We start from the raw sequence: 17,622 nt of genomic DNA, 5'->3' as shown, positions 1-17,622 counted from the left end.
CCACTTTATCAGGAGCAATAAGAACTCAATAAGTTTAGCGAACAGTACAATATCCCTGCATCTGCGATACACATTCTTGGGAATTTTTGTAGCGGTTCTGTTTGTAGTCATTTCTTTTTGTTCTTTTTTTGGAAAGCAACGACGTGAAATCGGTAAATTCTGGAGAAGTGGGTTAGATACTAACGAAATTCAGGTTAACTTTTTAAGAAAAAAACATTTGAGGACTTGAACACCCTAATTTGAAGGACTTAAATTTATCCTCCCTCGTAATAGTTACTCTAGTGACATCGTTGATGATTTTTCCATGACATTCACGTAATAAATTACTCTCCCTTCACTTTCTTCCTAGCATAAACGACTACGAATCCTGTGCGGAAATGTTACTAGACACACTAGGCGATGAAATAGTCAACTTATGTGATAAGAGAGACAGGTATGAGATAATGTCCAGTGTCTTGTACTCTACCTATTTTGTGGAGATTTAGTTGTTTAAAAAATACACAAGTATATAAAGCAAGCTTTAGTGTAGTCACGATCACAGCATAAAATCATTTCAAGCGAAAGCGTTTGTGATCACACAATGTTGAACGATGCTGTGTGAAACGATGTCTTGTGAAAAGATTGCTTTAGATGAAGGTTCTTTCAACGTCTTTCAGCAGCATTGAACGTTCATAAAGGTTGAACGATGTTGAATCGAAGTGTTGAACCCGTTTGGCCAGGGCCTTACTCCTTCTCTCTTGTGAAAGCCAAGCTTAAAAACTAGGTTTTTATCAAGTACAAAGTTGAGTGCATGGTAGGCAGGAGGTGTTCTTGCTGTTGATTCAGTTCATCTCGTTATTATCATGCAATATTATTGTGAGAGCCTGATAATTGTGCACTGGAAATGTTCTGTATTTTCTTCAGCGTTTTTCAGCCCTCAAACATTCTAAATAGTTCCTGATCATTTTCACGAATTCAAACAATAGCTTCCAACATGTAAGTGATTTTGCGGTAGGTACTCTAGAATTTCAAAAGCTTGTACTGTTGGTGAAGCATTGTTAAGTGTATCATATAAATGGAGATGAGGTCAGTCATGGTTGGCATTAAGGTTCGAGTCAAATGTAACATAGCGCTACACACCTGTAACAAGCCTGTGTTTTAGTGAAATGAACCTGCAATAGTTCAGACTAAAGCTGTTTGGCTGACACATTTTTTTGAACTTCGGTATTTTCGAGGTTTCGAGGGAAGTTCAAATGACAGCTGTTGATGGAAACGTGTTTTTGGAAACTGATATTTAGAGCTGTTTTTATTTGTGTCGTCAAACCAAAACCAAAGTAATTACTCTGGCCAATCACAGCAGACGTCAACAACGCAATGAACCAATCAGAACTCGAAGCAAATACATGTAACCGGCGTTAAAGTGCCCCTAACCCTTCAATTTGTTTTCTTTTGGTAGATTTCCATATCCGTGAAGAACTCATTTTCGAAAAAAAATTTTAGAAATGTTGAATCCTTTTTATTTTACGAGCGCTAAAGGTTACTGAAATTTTTAATTTTTTGCGCGCTTTAAGCCCCGCTGGACAAATGTTTGTCTCGTGGGCTCATTGGGAACGAGCCAATGAGAAGCGTCCGATATTTGACACTTTCTTAGCTGTGACGTAAGAAAAGGACACCAGAAGGATTCAGAAGGAATCTTATGCATGCTGATTCCGTTCTCTACATTTCGAGAGTTGCTGCATCCAAAAACCACACATTTTTCAACCATTTTCTCTGTTTACAATTGAAGCATTACCGCGAATCTTCGGATATTTTTGCACGATGTCCTTTTCTTACGTCACGCTCCATATTTGGCCGAGTGGGGGACTAATGCGAACGATAGGTGAAAATATCGACAAGACTGCCTTCACTTCTAGCGCTCGAAAAAAAAAGGATTCAATATTTCTCAAAAATTTTTTCGAAAATGAGTTCTTGAAAGATATGGAAATCTACTAAAAGAAAACAAATTGAAGGGTTAGTTAACGCGGGAAAACGCGTGCGAGCGAGTCACGATTTGTTCTGGTCTGGCTTCCCATTGGTTGAGAAAGTGACGTGAATTTAGCCAACCAATCACAGAGCGCAGTAAAGCAAAACCAAATCACACGCGAAATTACTTTCGACTCTCAAATGAAAACCGCTCTTAGAGAACCAAGCAAAAACTGAATTTGTAAGAGTTTGACTCTGGCTGAGAAATGGCCAAAAACTCAACTGACAACTGAGAATTCAAGTTACGTATTCAGCAACTCTGTACATGGTCACTTTTGTTCATTTTAAGACTTTTTTTTTTCATTTGCAGATCTCCCATGCATGCTGCGGCATTTAACGATCAAGTAGAATGTCTTCAGCTTCTTCTGTCCAGAGGAGGGAATGCTGATGCAGTTGATCAGTCTGGTAAAACACCTCTCATCATGGCTGCTGATAATGGTCATGCTGGCGCTGTAGGTGAGTTTCCGAGTGTTTGTCGCCATAGCATAGGTAAATTAAATACCATAAAATAGCGACTGAGAGTTTTGGTGTGCTTATAAAGGGGGGCGAGGGGGTTATAAGAGGTATTAAAACAACATTTCGAAAAAAAACTTTACATGCAACATTAACAAGATATCTTGCGTATTCCATTTTGGAGCCAGTGTATTGAAAACAAATTTCAAGGAATTCGCTCTCAATAAACTTTCGTTCCAGACCTTGCTTGCATTATTATTTGTTAATTCTCTCGTTGAAGTTTTACAATGTTCTGCGAGGACGTTTATAGTCCATACCACTGTACATTTACAGTGGCTTTAACAGGAATATTTCTCAGATTTCCCTTTTTATGGTCACAAGCTGGGGGGTGGGGGTAGGGGTTTACAATGGGAGGTGCTATGACCAAGCATCTCATCAAACGGGAAATTTTTTTCCTACAATGCTTCTAGTTACCTCATGCTGTGCAAAACAGCGTTAAACCATGTGAGCCAACTTATCTGAAATGCCACTTTACCCTTCCTACTCTTCGCCAGTGAACAAGAGTAACAGCCTTCCTTTCACCCTGAAAACGGGCCTGACTCAAAATAAACCACTTCATTACCGCACCCACACTCACAAGTGAAAGAAACTGAACACTAGTAATCGGAAGGTCTTAGGTTCGACTCCTGATAGGAGCACTTGCATTTCCTTTTTCGGAGTTTGCCTGTGTCGCTGACTGAAATAATACACTATTCTCATAAAACAAGGTTGTTGTCAAGTTCAAAGTTGAGTGCATGGTAGGCAGGAGGTGTTCTTGCTGTTGATTCAGTTCATCTCGTTATTATCATGCAATAGTAATGCGAGAGCCTGATAATTGTTTGCTGGAAATGTATAGTTTCTCCAGTGTTTGTCAGTTCTTGAACATACTCAGTACTTAATCAAATGACTTAGTGATCATCTTCATGAGTTCAAACAATAGCTTCTAAACGTTTAACATTTTTGCAGTAGTTACCTTTTGGGTGAGGTTTGAATCATTTCTTTTTTTTTTTCAAACAATTTGACTTGACTCTTTTAGTAGCACGGGACTCAAACTGACCTTCCTCGCTGCTATTCCTTTTTAGAATTCCTTGTAGGAGATGGCAGAGCTGACATAAACGTAGCTGATAACCATAAAAACACCGCTTTACACGTGGCTTGTAGTCAGGTGAGAGGTCGCAGTTTAGCAATCATCACTTTAGTTTTTTAGTAACATATCGCACACCTAGAAGACTATTATATATTCGATTTCCTAACACAGAGTTGTGGTTTTTATCCAACTTCGGTGGTGATTTCCTTTGTTTTCTCTTCATGAATTATTATTGAGCTTGCCATTGTGTGAATCACCAAGTTGGGTTCTGTTGGTGTACAGTTCAATTCTTCATAGCAGGGGTTTAACGAACTTATTGTTCCGCTTCAGGGTAATGCGGCCTGTGCTCTTTTAATTCTGGACAAAATGGAGGACTCCTTTCTTAGTTTAGCTAACAATGCTCTTCAAACGTAAGTAGAAGCTCATTCTGCTTATTTGACTGGGTTCTTATGACTGTTGGAAAACATCATGCAAAATAAAAGCGGGCCGTGGCAAACGAGGGAAACATTATTACAGAAACTTTTTTCCCCAAAATATTTCCTCGTTTATATGCACTGTGGAAGCAACGTGTTGTGAACGTTGCTTCCGTTGTCAAATGATTTGTTTACGCTCAAACAGAGAAACATGTAGACTGGCAACATTGAAAATCATAAATGTTCTACAAAATGTTTTCGTTAGCAATGAGCGCCGTAAATTGAAAATGAAGGCTACACATACCACCGGTGTTCTGCTTTTCAACTGAATTCGCCCTCAACATCTAGAACAATGAAAGTGTCAGTAGTAGTACCAATGCCCTGACGCATAACCAGTGGATGTCATCTCCTGATGGAGACTAGCAGTTAGCAGTCGAAACGTCGTAACCTGTCTTAAAAGTGACTTGTTCGTGAGAATAACGATAACGCAATCTATTATTACTGTACCTGTTAATAAACATAGACCACCCTTTTACAACATTGAACAGTATCAAACAATATCTATGAACATTTGTTCTGTCTTTCTCGTTCCCTAAGGCCTTTACACTTATCCGCTAAAAATGGGCTGGTGCCAATTGTGCAAGAGCTGATAGCCAGAGGCGCCAATTTACTGGCAGAGGATGAAGATGGACACAATCCTGCTTTAGCTTGTGCACCCAACCCGCAAGTAGCCGACTGTCTGGCCCTGATTCTGGTTGCCATGGTACCCAGTTTGAGCTCTCCCATGGCAACCTCTGCACGATTGGACAACTCCGGAGAGCATTCAGATGATGAGGACGAGGACAATTTAGACTTTCCGTCCCCCACGCATAACGCTACGGTCTAACAATGGCGACTGTTTATGAGCCAAATTTTTTTATTATTAATTCTAGGAACTTTTTATATTCAATTCTAATTTGAGAGGAAGAGTTTTCGCCTTCCAGTGACGGACATGATATCGTTCAGTATAAAGACGTAAATTTATTTTAAGCACTTTCCATTTTTTTTGTTTTGTTTGTTTTTTTTTTTTGTTTAAGTGACGTTCATGCATAAGACATTCAGGAAATGAGTTCTTTTAGGTTTTGCGAAATAACTGCATCCACGATGTCTGGCAGAAAAAAAAAAGAGGGGGGTGGGTGGGACGGTTGCTTTTTAGCTGTGATGTGACCCTGTGACAACATTTAGATTGTTCCCACCAGACAATTGCAAAATGGAAAAGTCCTTTTTAACTAGAGCTTAATTTTATTACGAGTCTACGAAACCTGGAGGTGACCACCAAACATACCACTCATGTCCCATAGGCGGACAACTTTTTTTAAACGTGTGGTTCCAACCACACAGGCATCGCATCGTTGACCTCTCACCTCACTTCTTAACAGATCCTTTACTGAAGTAGACACTTGAATGGGTCCACGAGGTCTTCCTTGCTTGTAACTCCACCAAGCATTGAACCTAAACTTGTGGCAACTCATTAAATCCTACCGTGATTGAGAGTCCTGTTATGAAAGGGGTGCACTAGGTGATTTTGAGCTGTAATTAGTGGAACGAAATGGTTTAAAGTTGCTGCGAACGGACTTTTTGAGTACAATTTAATCTCTGATAAGGGACCACTGTAGGAATCGGAAAGGCGCTCGCTTATAAGAGATATAACAAACACAATATTTGGAGGTAGGAAATTCAAGAAGTTGTTACCAAAGGGATACGTTCCTTTGCGATGTTTGTATAATATCTCTTTGAACAAAGTCTCGTTTCCTTATCAAACTTTTCAGTGAAAATTGTTCGTAATAATAAAGATCGCTACCTATGTTATGTTAACCTTCCTGCTGACTCTACTTCGCTTTTTCCTTGAAAAAGAAATGTGTATTATTTGGAGTATTGCGTTATATCGTATCACACAGATCAGTTGCTCAAAATGGAATTTAAGCTGATCCACATTTTATTTGAATAGTGCTGATAACTGAGGATTTCGGATGTAACTTATTACGGGGCAGTCTGGTTGAATTTTTTATGAAATAGCGCCATGTGATTTAGCAAAGCTATGAGATGGATAAACATTTTGTACACTCTACCAGACAGTGGGGCCCCACGAAAGGGTACTTCAGGTTGTCAGCAAGTTAGTACTGACTTTGAATTTTATTTTGCCTTTCCTCATTTTCACCAAAAATCACCAATCCTTCTCTTTTTCTTATTTATAACCTTTTAAAAGTCAATAAAACAAATTCTTAAAGATTGATGTGGCCTCGCATTATAAACCCGTTGGGGCATTTTTGGATAGCTTTTTAAAAATCCCCCAAGGGACATTAAGGATAAAACGCTGCACAATTACCAAAAAGGAATAGTATTTAAGTAGAATCCCCTTGAGTGTTTGTAGTAACTTTGTGAAAACCTGGGAAATTTTTATAAATTCCAGAAAGTAACCCTTGCATAATTTACCTTGTCTCCGGAGCACTGCCTTGAACCAATCGGGGCGCGCACTCCTGTGGGTTTTTTCAGAGAGAATTACGAGAAGAGTAGAACACCTCGACAAACCTGCCTCAACACAATCACATCCGATACCGTTAACTGCCGCTTAAACCGTCAACCAAGAAATAGATTCGATTGTAAGCCCTCCCCCCCGCCCCGGATATAAGCCACGCAGTTCTTTACCCACGATGTCTTCGGGCGACATGCCAGCCTTAATATCAAAATGGCTGAAAAAGAGAGAAAAATACAGCCGACAGCGGTACCTCTGGACACTTTGCCGGAGCGTTGTACCATGACGATGCACCACGAGATTTCGGCCCGCGGTTCGCTGATGCCAGCTGGCCGATGGTTCCGCGCTGCTTTCCGATACCTTGTCCCCGACAAGACAGTGAGGGAGTTAAAAGTCAGCCCCTAGACCATATGGGACAGATCCCTTTCGTTGGCACCTCAGTTCCACACTGACAAACTGAGATTTAGCCATGTATATATATATATATGACAACGTAGTCATTTTGTCTTCCATGTGGTACGTTTTGAGGTTTGAGCATGCGCACGGGCTAAAACGATATAATAGAGAGATTAAGCACCACGTTTGCGGCAAACGGCAGAAATGACCACGTGACCATGTTTATTCCTCATTCCAGTTTCTCAGAAAAATTGAGTAGTTTTGCCTTAGAATTAAAGGCCAGAATTATCTTGTGCTATTTTCATCTACGTACTCATATTTTCAAGAAAACATAAACACGAATCTCATGTTTGCCGTTTGCCGTAAACGTGGTGCTTTTAAAATCTCTCTAATGACAGAACGATGACTCGTGGTCAAACGACCTGTAGTCTTGGACTCCTTTTACCTTATTTTATCCTTACAATTTTTATTGCCGTTTTCCCGAAAACGATTGCTCCTTCGATGGATTGTTGACATTGTTAAGGAATCAGGTCGTCACTCGAAGAGCTCTGTAAAAGCCGTTGCTATTTTTCTGTCAATGGAGTCCCAGAGGATGTCTGGCAAATTAAAATCACCCGAAATTACCATATTGTCGAACTGGTCACAAACCTCATGCAGAAAATTATCGAATACATCCATCCAATTTGGGTCTTCATTGGGTGGCCCATAGCAAAAACAGAGTAAAATTCTTTCACCAGTAAGCGCAGTAATTTGGCAAAAATGATCTCAAGCTGTTGCAGCTCGGCTTCCGATTCAGGTTTAAATCCTTTGACAGCTTTGAAGGAGGCTGTTTTGATTGCAAAAAGAACTCCACCACCACCTCGATCAGACCGATCTCTCCTAAATATTGTAAAGCCAGAATGCAATATTTCAGAGTTGCTTATATTTTGATTCAACCATGTCTCATTGACGCATATAATGTCAGAGTTTTCGGCGTACACCAAGTCCTGGAAGCGATGGAGGTTACACGCGGATTGCCAGTTTGTTTTGCTGTCTTTGTGATAACTTTTTAAGCTTCTGGCATTCATCACGAGGCAATTGATCTTACCAGCAGTCGAAGCAGAAACCGGTCCATGGTTAAGATTGATGTCACCAGACATCAAGAGGCGAAAGGTAGCATCTGAGTTGTTGTAGTAACAAACGTGGCACATTTTCATTACGTGCATGGCACGATAACATAAGTGTTGACTTAATGGCCAAACAGAAAAATAGCAATGGCTTTCACAGAGCTCTTCGAGCGGACGACCTGATTCCCTTAACAATGTCAACAATCCATCGAAGGAGCAATCGTTTTCGGGAAAACGGCAATAAAAATTGAAAGAATGAAATAAGGTAAAAGGAGTCCAAGACTACAGGTCATTTGACCACGAGTCATCCTTCTGTCATTATATTGTTTAGCCCGTGCGCATGCTCAAACCTCAAAACGTAACACATGGAAGACAAAATGACTACATTTTCATTATATACATGGCTAAATCTCACTTTAAGTCAGTAAGGTGGAACTGAGGTGCCAACGAAAGGGATCTGTCCCATATGGTCTAGGGGCTTACTTTCTCTCCCTCACTGTCTTGTCGGGCACAAGGTATAGGAAAGCAGCGCAGAATCATCGGCCAGCTGGCATAAGCGAACCGCGGGCCGAAATCTCGTGGTGCATCGTTATGGTACAATGCTCCGGCAAAGTGTCCAGAGGTACCGCGGTCGGCTGTATTTTTTCTCTTTTTCATGCAGCCATTTTGATATTAAGGCTGGCATGTCGCCCGAAGACCTCGCAGGGAAAGAAGCGTTTCATTCATGTCCCCTGTCATGTCCTTGTCAAATTGTGGACGGGTATTGTGTACAATTCAAAGCCTTTAAGCCAATTCTGTACATTAAACACGTTCCCTTGAAAATATGACATCGATAAATACATTTACGCGCAGGGAGGATTGCAACGCTTAGGTGTCCAAGATCAAGGGCCTGTTTCACAGGAAATTCCTCCGCGAATCTGGAGATTTTTTCGGAAAAATGTGAGGGAAACATGAAATAATTACGGCACAGCAGGATATTAGAACTCGGGAAATTCGAAATCTTTTCCGTGAATGTTACCGAACAATTGAGAGGATATTCCAAATTTCCGGAAGAGGGTAAATTTATTGGACAAAACTTTCTGGAGAGGCCCATGAGTATTTTATGGCCTTTTCGAGTGGAAGAAAAGCGCCGGTCATGTTCTGTGTAAAATAGTTTCCAGCATAGAACAATGGAGCCGCCGTTATTCCCTGGCGCGCTACTTACCTTCAAATTTCATTGGAAAAGACGGTGTAAGAGCAAAAGTGAAATACAATTTTTTCGAGACTGACAGGCAGGAAAAACAAACGACACATTTTTACCCAGCTAGAACCAGTGTTTTAATAAAAGAAATCTCAGCTAACTAGACATTTAGAAAAGTTCCAGCCAGTTAACCGACACGTCCGATCTCACCCCATAGAAATGAGACTTGGTGATATGTGCGGTATATAACAATTAATTAATTAATTAATTCATTCATTCATTCATTCATTCATTCATTCATTCATTCATTCATTCATTCATTCATTCATTCATTCATTCATTCATTCATTCATTCATTCATTCATTCATTCATTCATTCATTCATTCATTCATTCATTCATTCATTCATTCATTCATTCATTCATTCATTCATACATAATGTATTCAGTTCCCAGCCAGCTCTATTCCAAACTCCCCATCAGGTACTCCTTCCTATTACATGAGGGTGTTTTTAAATAATACTAGCAGTGTATAAAGTTACTAATACAACAGTGGATCTGACCACTAATCATAACGGTTAATAAATAGTGTAGTGAGTGTTACTGTTTGTGGTGACATTGACTGATGTTTCAACAACCTGAGCGGAAGTCATCTTCAGAGTCAAGCGAATTGTCGAACGTCAGTAGTATAGATGGTATATATCTCGTTGATAACCTGATTGGTCAACGAAGTCGAGATGTTATTGGTCCGTTTGGTCAGTAAGCCGTGATGTTATTGGCTGTGAAGACTGTAAAAAGCGATTGGTGCGTTTCGATCCGTCTTTTGCTAGTCAAAAGTCCGTGGGTCTATTGTTAGTAAAATGTCTATTGTTTGTCTGTTGCGTTGATGTTGCCAATAAGGTCGTTTGTGTGGCGCAGGTAGTTGTAGGCAACGGTTGAGTATTTCTAAGTGAAACAGCTTTCCAAAGTGAGTCGTTGATAGTAATTTGTACTGTAGGTAATGCACTTCAGGTCCCATCGCTGACCTTATATTTTTTGGCCCGGTTTAGAAATGTCAGCTTGGTTTTCATTCGTTTTAGAGTTTCTCTGAATACAGGCATTCTAAAACTATATATAATAGGATTGACGAGTGAATTGGTCACATGTAACAAACTAAAAACGTGAAATAGGGTGTCGGAAATCAATTCTTTATACAAATAACTGATGCAGAAAGACACAAGGCTAGGAAGCCAAAATATAAGAGATGCAGCTATTACAATAAACAGAGTCTTGGAGAGTTTAGTGCTTTGTTCCGCACTTTTCCTGTTATGTGCCGAGTTGAGAGCAGGAACCTTTTTGGTGCAGTTTTATTCGTATTGCGAGATAAGACACGCAGATGGAAACCAAGGATACAGCTATGATAAAGCAGAAAGCTACCACATAAGATTGGAATTCCCAAAGGTTGTATAAAACAAGGAAATACGCTGCACCCAGAGTTATTCCAGCGACCCAAGCGATAGTAACACTGTGTATGTAACCTTTAATGCTTGCTACTCGATGGCGGAGCGGCCAAATCATAGCGAATGCTCGTTCCATAGCAATGATTGCAAGAAAGAACACAGACACACTCGAAAACAAAGCTTGAAATAAGACTGAAGTCATCACTTCATGGGTCAGCGTTTTGTTGGCCATGGCATCGAAGAAACCAGTATATCGTTGAACTTGTAATAATGTTGCCGTCAATATTAAATCTGTGACTCCGACAAAAACATCTGCAACAGCCAAGTTGATGAGAAGAAGAGAAGTTCGTTTTAGCTTGTTTAGGTGAATCCAGAAAACATATATTGTAAGACTATTCCCGATGAAAACGATTAGAGATTGGAGAGTACCAACGCACACAACTACAATAGCAGTGGTTGGATTAGACATAGCTTGCGGCTAACACTGTGGCATATCTTTAAACATTGAAACGTTTTTGCTGATGTTGTGAAACTTAATGAAGTCAGCAAAGATAAATACGATTAGAGGGACTTTGTCAAAGATGACAAGAACGTGAAATCAGGTATGACCTCGCTATCCAGCGATGTCTGCTTTCCGCCTCCTTGTTTTAAAGATAATTGTAAAGCGAAAAATAAACAGTGGGTAGCTTTCACAGAGGGTTCAATAACTTCCAATAGGATTCTGACAATGACATATTATTGATTTTAAAATAAGGCTAAGGTTTCAACACATTCAGCTGTTTGACGGAATATGAAAGGAAATTTTCAATGACATGTGTACTATTTGATTCATTTTGTAAATTTTCCCTTAGGAACATATATCCGGCCTGTTATTAGCAACTGTCAAGATGAAAAGGATTTTTAAAGTAATATTTGCTTCTGAAAATGTTGATTGAGGATGCCGAAATTAATAAGTTTATTTTTTTATACTTTTAATTAATACAGGTAATAAAAAGTACGATATCCAAATGAAATGTCCTTTTATACTCTCCACCGTGGGTCAAAGTATTTTCCTTGTTTGGTGTGATTAAAATTTGACCGCAGAATGATATTGGCAATTCGAATCACTTTTATTACAACAACAAGGTACACCGTCTTTTAAACGCTTTTCTGGAAGGATTAAGCTAACTTAACTGCCAGTAGCTTAATTATTTTTTTCATTGTTATCGTCAACTTCATTATCACGAAAGGTGCAGATCAGGCGTTATACCCACAGCAGTGGGCTCGACGATGGGATGGAGTCTGATTCGGCAGATGTGAATTAGCGGGCACGACATTAGAGTGACTTCCATTGGTAAGCCGAATCTCTCAGACGCCAAACTTAGTATAATGCATGGACTCCTAGAAATGTATGATTGGATATAGCAAGGATAGTGATTGACTTAGTCGTTGTGGAGTGGCCGTCAAGCTGAAAGTCGTGAGCGTCCACAACAGAAAACTTGTGCGAATTTGGTTAGACACGAGAAAGCCCTTAGAATTACACGTCACTCGAAAGTCGCATCAAAGCTCGACTTTAAAGCAAAAGGGCACCTTCTGGATAATTTTGTGGCACCAAGGTCCAACATAATTGAATGCAATTTGGTTCGGCGCAAGAGAGCTACTGCGTCTAAACTGCGCTTTGGTATCCTACTGTAAGTACGCCAGAGAAGTAAAAACGTTTGAGGTAGACCTTCAAGTGAACTGAAGCTATGTCTAAAACAGCTGTTATTGCAGTTTTGTGCGTTACCGTTTTCCAGTGTCTGATCATTATCATTGGAAATGGTTTTACCATATTTGTGTTTTGGGTTCATCGAAAAAGGCTAAAACGAACCTCCATTGTTCTCATCAACTTGGCTGTAGCAGATCTCCTTGTTGGGTTTTCAGATCTATTAGATAGGGCTGCGTCAGATCTTCCGAAAAAACTTGGACGAGTCGTCGACAACCAAGAAATACATCATCGTATTTTAAACTCGCTTCATCTTGCGTTTTCGGTTACGTCTATATTATTTCTGGTTCTTATTTCCTTAGAACGAGCGTTCGCCTTAATTCAACCGCTCCGTCATAGAACAACAAGTTCAAAAGCTTACATCTACAGTGTCTTTATTGTGTGGCTCGCTGGCATAGCTATGAGTGCATCCCAATTGTTTTTAGATTTCCTATATTACGCTATATTATGTTTTATTATCTTCACTTTATCCTTGGTTTCCATCTGCGTGTGTTATCTTGCAATACGACTTAAACTTAACAACAAAGGTCCTGTTGTCAACTCGGCACATAACAGGAAAAGTGCGGAGCAGAACAAAAAACTCTCCAAGACTCTGTTCATTGTGGTAGGTGCATCTCTGCTATTTTGGCTTCCTAGCGTTGTGCTTTACAGCGTTCATTACTTTTATCAAGAAATCCTTAATTATATCAGCCATCAGATTGTTTTAATGTCACATATTACCAATTCTCTCGTCAATCCTATTATTTATAGTTTTAGGATGCCCGTCTTTAGAGAAACTTTAAAGCGAATGAAAGCGAAGCTGAGGATCTCAAACAATTCCAAGAAATATACCGTTAATGATAGGACCTGAGAGATTTATAAAGGAAAGGAAGCACAATTGGAAACTAGTCTAGAATTTAGTCCACTTGTTGTTATTCAAATCTCTACTGAACTCAATAGGAAACCGGATTTTGAAGTGTAATCAAATCAGCACATTTTGGTGCTTGTATATTTGTAAATTGTATTTTACTTTAAGGAAGTCCTTTCATTAAAGGAATTATAAAACAGTACGGAAGTAGGTTTTTCCTTTATTAATACCAACATCGATAATCAATATTCTGTAAAAGCAAACAAAACTCTGTCAGTTCACCCTGGCGGCATTTGATAACATTGTTTAATTTTGTTTACATTTCGGATGCGTTCATTCACCTTTAATCTTTCATGTTCAATTTTTTGCAAATTAAAGTTGAGCATGACCCCACAGCTGCATTTGAATGGAAAGCTCTTTTTTATTTTCCCCGGTCAGTGTGCTTATCCTTTTTCTTTTTCTTAATTAAAATTTTGACCGCTAGGAAAATATTGTCGCTCCGATTCCCTGTTGTGCCACCCTTCACATGATCAATCACATGCTAAGTTGACTTAGTTATTGGAAAACCACAAGAAGCTATTGCCGTAACTTGATGCATATTTAGTTTATTTTAAAGAAAAGACATTATCTTAGAAAAGAACTGGGAAGTCTTTTAGAAGCTTGGAGGCATTGCACTGAACGAATGTTTTTTGTTGTTTTTACACTAGTGCCACTTCTTCTCCAAAGGCTGCATTGACTTCATGGAAAGACAGTGGTTTTGTCTCAAATCAGTTGTTTTTTGAAAGAACAATACTAACAATCGTTGTTAGGCTATAAAGTCTGTTTAGTGCATTGAAGTTAACTGGTGAGGTATTAGGGTCGAAATATTTCTGACAAAAGCACGAATGCTTAGTCACGTGATCAAATTATCAAATGTCAGCTAACAGTCTAGTGAACATTGAAATTGCCTTAAGCCCTTGCTAGAAAAAGAAAATGAGTTTAAGAAAGCAATCAAAAGAATGAAGCCTTGAATTCCCTGAACACTTGAATTAAAACAAAGCAGAAAGGATGGGATATGGATCTTTTCAAAACGAGAGGCAGCTATAAATGTGTGGTAACTTATTCAACATTTTATTTTCGGGTTGGACTGACTCCGTTCAGTGTTGGTTTGAGTTGTGACGAAATTAGTAAAAACAGATTACAAGTAATAAGGACTGACTCGTAATGAAAAATGATAGTTTCTCACTTTGTTTTTTAGGACTTTAAACTGGTGGTGAAGTAATTTACATTTTACAATATTTTTGGCTACAAAATTTCTGTGTTTGGTCAAAACAAAGGAAAACATGAAAAGGCTGAACCTCTATCCGAGCCATTTTCGCTTCTTTCACGGCGTGGCAGGACTTCGGTGCAACTGAAAGATTTGCCAGGTTATATGTCCTTCACACCTGCACAATAGAGCTTTTAGGTTGAGTACAGTGTGCGCAAGACTGACCTCACCCTTTTAGCTCGAGGTTCGTGTCTTATGGCCCAGCAAGATTGAAAGGTTAAAGTGGGGCGTTGGCATTTTATGACGGAGTTTCCCTCTCCAACCAACTGGAAGTAAAATCAAAATTCAACATAAAACGAAGGGAATATGAAAAGAGCGATCCCTTCTAAAACGAAATCTCCTGACTTGCTTGCATGCATTTTCCGTCAGTGCTTGATACGAAGAAAGGATGAAGGTTGATACTAATAAGGTGTTTGCTTCAAGATGTGTCCGATTGGCAGGAGTAATGTACTTTTGGAGAAAATTAATCGTATGTTGCACTGAACAGTAGCTGAGTGTCCCTATGTCAATCTTGGTTACTATTCAACGTTCCTGGGAAAAAAATACCCGCTCTTCACTGCCAGCGAGCATGACTTTAAAGAAATGAAAATCTTAGCCATCTGTAACTGTCATGTGTGTCGACCAGCCAGCAAGCAAGTCAGCTTGTAGGTACGCAGCATCTTCCTGAGACCTAATTTGTTTATATATCTTTGTGTCATCGGCAAACGTGGCAAAATGCATCGTCAGGACCGAATCGGGAAAGTTATTTACATAGATGAGAAAAACCATCGGGCCTAAAATGGAGCCCTGAGGTACTCAGGAGCTGACAGGCAGGGGATCAGAGGTTTCACCCAGCAGTGTTACACGTTGGTAGCGAGCCATCAGGTAAGAGCTAATCCACTGCAAGACGCTGCCTCCAAATCCGAACTCGTGCAACTTTTGCAGCAGACAGCCATGGTTCACCTTATCGAAGGCCTTAGACACATCCATATAGATCATGTCCACCTGTTTTCCGTCGTCTAGTAGGGAGCCCACGTGGTTCCAAAACTTCCAAAAGGTTGGAGGTGCATGATTTCCCTCCAATGAATCCATGTTCACAGTCTCTTACCACCTCGTTAAATATACACATCGCTCCAAGAGTTTGGATACCAGTGACGGTAAGGAGGTGGGCCTGTAATTCTCTGTGCACTCGGCCTCGTCCTTTTTAAAAACAGGAACAACGTAAGCTTTTTTCCAGTTCTGCGGGAAAGAACCAGTGCTTAATGACTTTTTAATCAGCTTACAAAGAGATGGTGTAATTACATAGGCTGTTTCCTTAAGAAGTTTCGCTGGGATTCTATCAGGTCCTGTGGCTTTCGTTACATCAAGGGCTTCAGGAGCAGGGATTGGACTTCGCTAACCGTGAGCGTTAATTCCGACATATCAGGAGAGGTGGTCCATTGGCAGCGCTTCCAGATGAAAGGGGGAAGGGGAGGGGCTGTCATGGGCAAAAACTGATGCGAAGTAGGAGTTAAACAGATTGGGTATTTCCCGAGGATTTTCAGCTGAAGATCTTAACGGCGTACGATTACCTGGATCAGCCAATGTACTGGCTGATATTGGCGTCAAGACTCGATCAGGAATTGTTTCCGATTTGGAATTCGGCTTGAATATAGACCAAAAACGCTTTAGGTTTGTGTTGAGGTCGGACTCGACGGAACCAAGAAACTCATCACGGCTGTTCCGCAGCATGCGCTTAATTGTTCTGCGCAAGTTTTTTTTAACTTCTCCGTTAGGTGGCTCGAAGGAGATAATTTCAGCTTTTGTCTTATATAAATTCTTTTTTTTGACCAGTATGGCACCAGACATTTAAAGTATGGGATTCTGTCCTTTTAGACTCTTGGTCTGTATATATATAGTTAGAGACCGCTGCAAGAAGGGTGTCTTTCCATTGATATCAGTCAGTATTTATATTGTCATTGGCTATGATCGAAGAGAGGTTAATTGCTGACAGCAGACCCTCAAAGTCGCCTTTTGCATAATCGTAGACAAATCTCAGGGTTTAATGTAAAAGTGTTAAACTGGAAAATAATGACGCTGTGGTCTGTAAAAAACCACTTATCTTTTGGAAACATTCAGTATCGGTTACATTGACACGGTTCGGCACGCTGGTGATTACAAGGTCGAGTATGTTGTTGCCACATGGAAGTGCGTTTTTTATTGAGTTGTGTCAAGAGGTGGTCGTGAATGGTTTCAATGAAGGCTAGTTCGTTAACACCCGATGAGCTGTCAATTGAGCCCCAGAAGACGTCTGGCAAATTAAAGTCACCCGAAATTACCAAATTGTTGAACTGGTCACAAACTTCATGCAGAAAATTATCGAATACATCCATCAACTTGAGTCTTCATTGGGTGGCCTATAGTAAAAACAGAATAAAATTATTTGACCAACGAGCGTAGTAATTTTGGGAAAAATGATCTCAAGCTGTTGCAGCTCCGATTCAGGCTTAAATTCTTTGACAGCTTTGAAGGAGGCCGTTTTGATTGCGATAAGAACTCCACCACCACCTCGATCAGACCAATCTCTGCTAAATATTGTTAAGACGGAATGGAATATTTCAGAGTTACTGTTAGTTTGGTTCAACCATGTCTCATTGACGCACATAACGTCAGAGTTTTCGGCTTACACTAGGTCCTGGAAGCGATGAAGGTTACGCACGGATTCCTAGTTTACTGCGCTGTCTTTGTGACAACTTTTTAAGCTTCTGGCATTCATCACGAGGCAATTAATCGAAGCAGAAACCGGTCCAGGGTAAGGATTAATGTCACCAGACATCAAGAGGCGACAGGCAACATTTGTGTTGTGTAGTAACAAACCTGGCACATTTACATTACATGACACAGTAATAAGTGTTGACTTAATAGCCAAAAACAGAAAAATATAGCAACAGCTTTCACAGAGCTCTTCGAGTGACGACCTGATTCCCTTAACAATGTCAACAATCCATGGAGGGAGCAATCATTTTCGGGAAAAAATTGTAAGAATGAAATAAGGTAAAAGGAGTCCAAGGCTCGAGGTACTACCAAGACTACAAGGCGTTTGACGTTTCACCACGAGTCATCCTTCTGTCATTATATCGTT

General features: G+C 40.0%; 1 protein-coding gene across 1 annotated transcript in view; it reads left to right on the top strand.

Moving 5' to 3' along the window:
* The window catches only part of LOC146486367 (uncharacterized), a 41,166-nt gene extending 34,903 nt beyond the window's left edge, over nucleotides 1-6,263 (top strand). The window contains exons 29-33 of the mRNA XM_085100444.1: nucleotides 350-433; nucleotides 2,312-2,457; nucleotides 3,576-3,658; nucleotides 3,911-3,990; nucleotides 4,591-6,263. Coding sequence (XP_084956570.1) covers nucleotides 350-433; nucleotides 2,312-2,457; nucleotides 3,576-3,658; nucleotides 3,911-3,990; nucleotides 4,591-4,879 — 682 coding nt within the window. The 3' untranslated portion in view covers nucleotides 4,880-6,263. The remainder of the gene's footprint in view (nucleotides 1-349; nucleotides 434-2,311; nucleotides 2,458-3,575; nucleotides 3,659-3,910; nucleotides 3,991-4,590) is intronic.
* Nucleotides 6,264-17,622: the final 11,359 nt, after the last annotated feature.

The sequence above is a fragment of the Pavona decussata genome, unplaced genomic scaffold (genome assembly GCF_977016875.1).
Source record: "Pavona decussata unplaced genomic scaffold, jaPavDecu1.1 SCAFFOLD_21, whole genome shotgun sequence".
Classification (NCBI taxonomy): Eukaryota; Metazoa; Cnidaria; class Anthozoa; order Scleractinia; family Agariciidae; genus Pavona; species Pavona decussata.
Note: the sequence above shows the minus strand (reverse complement) of the source record. Positions and strands in the feature narration are given on the sequence as shown.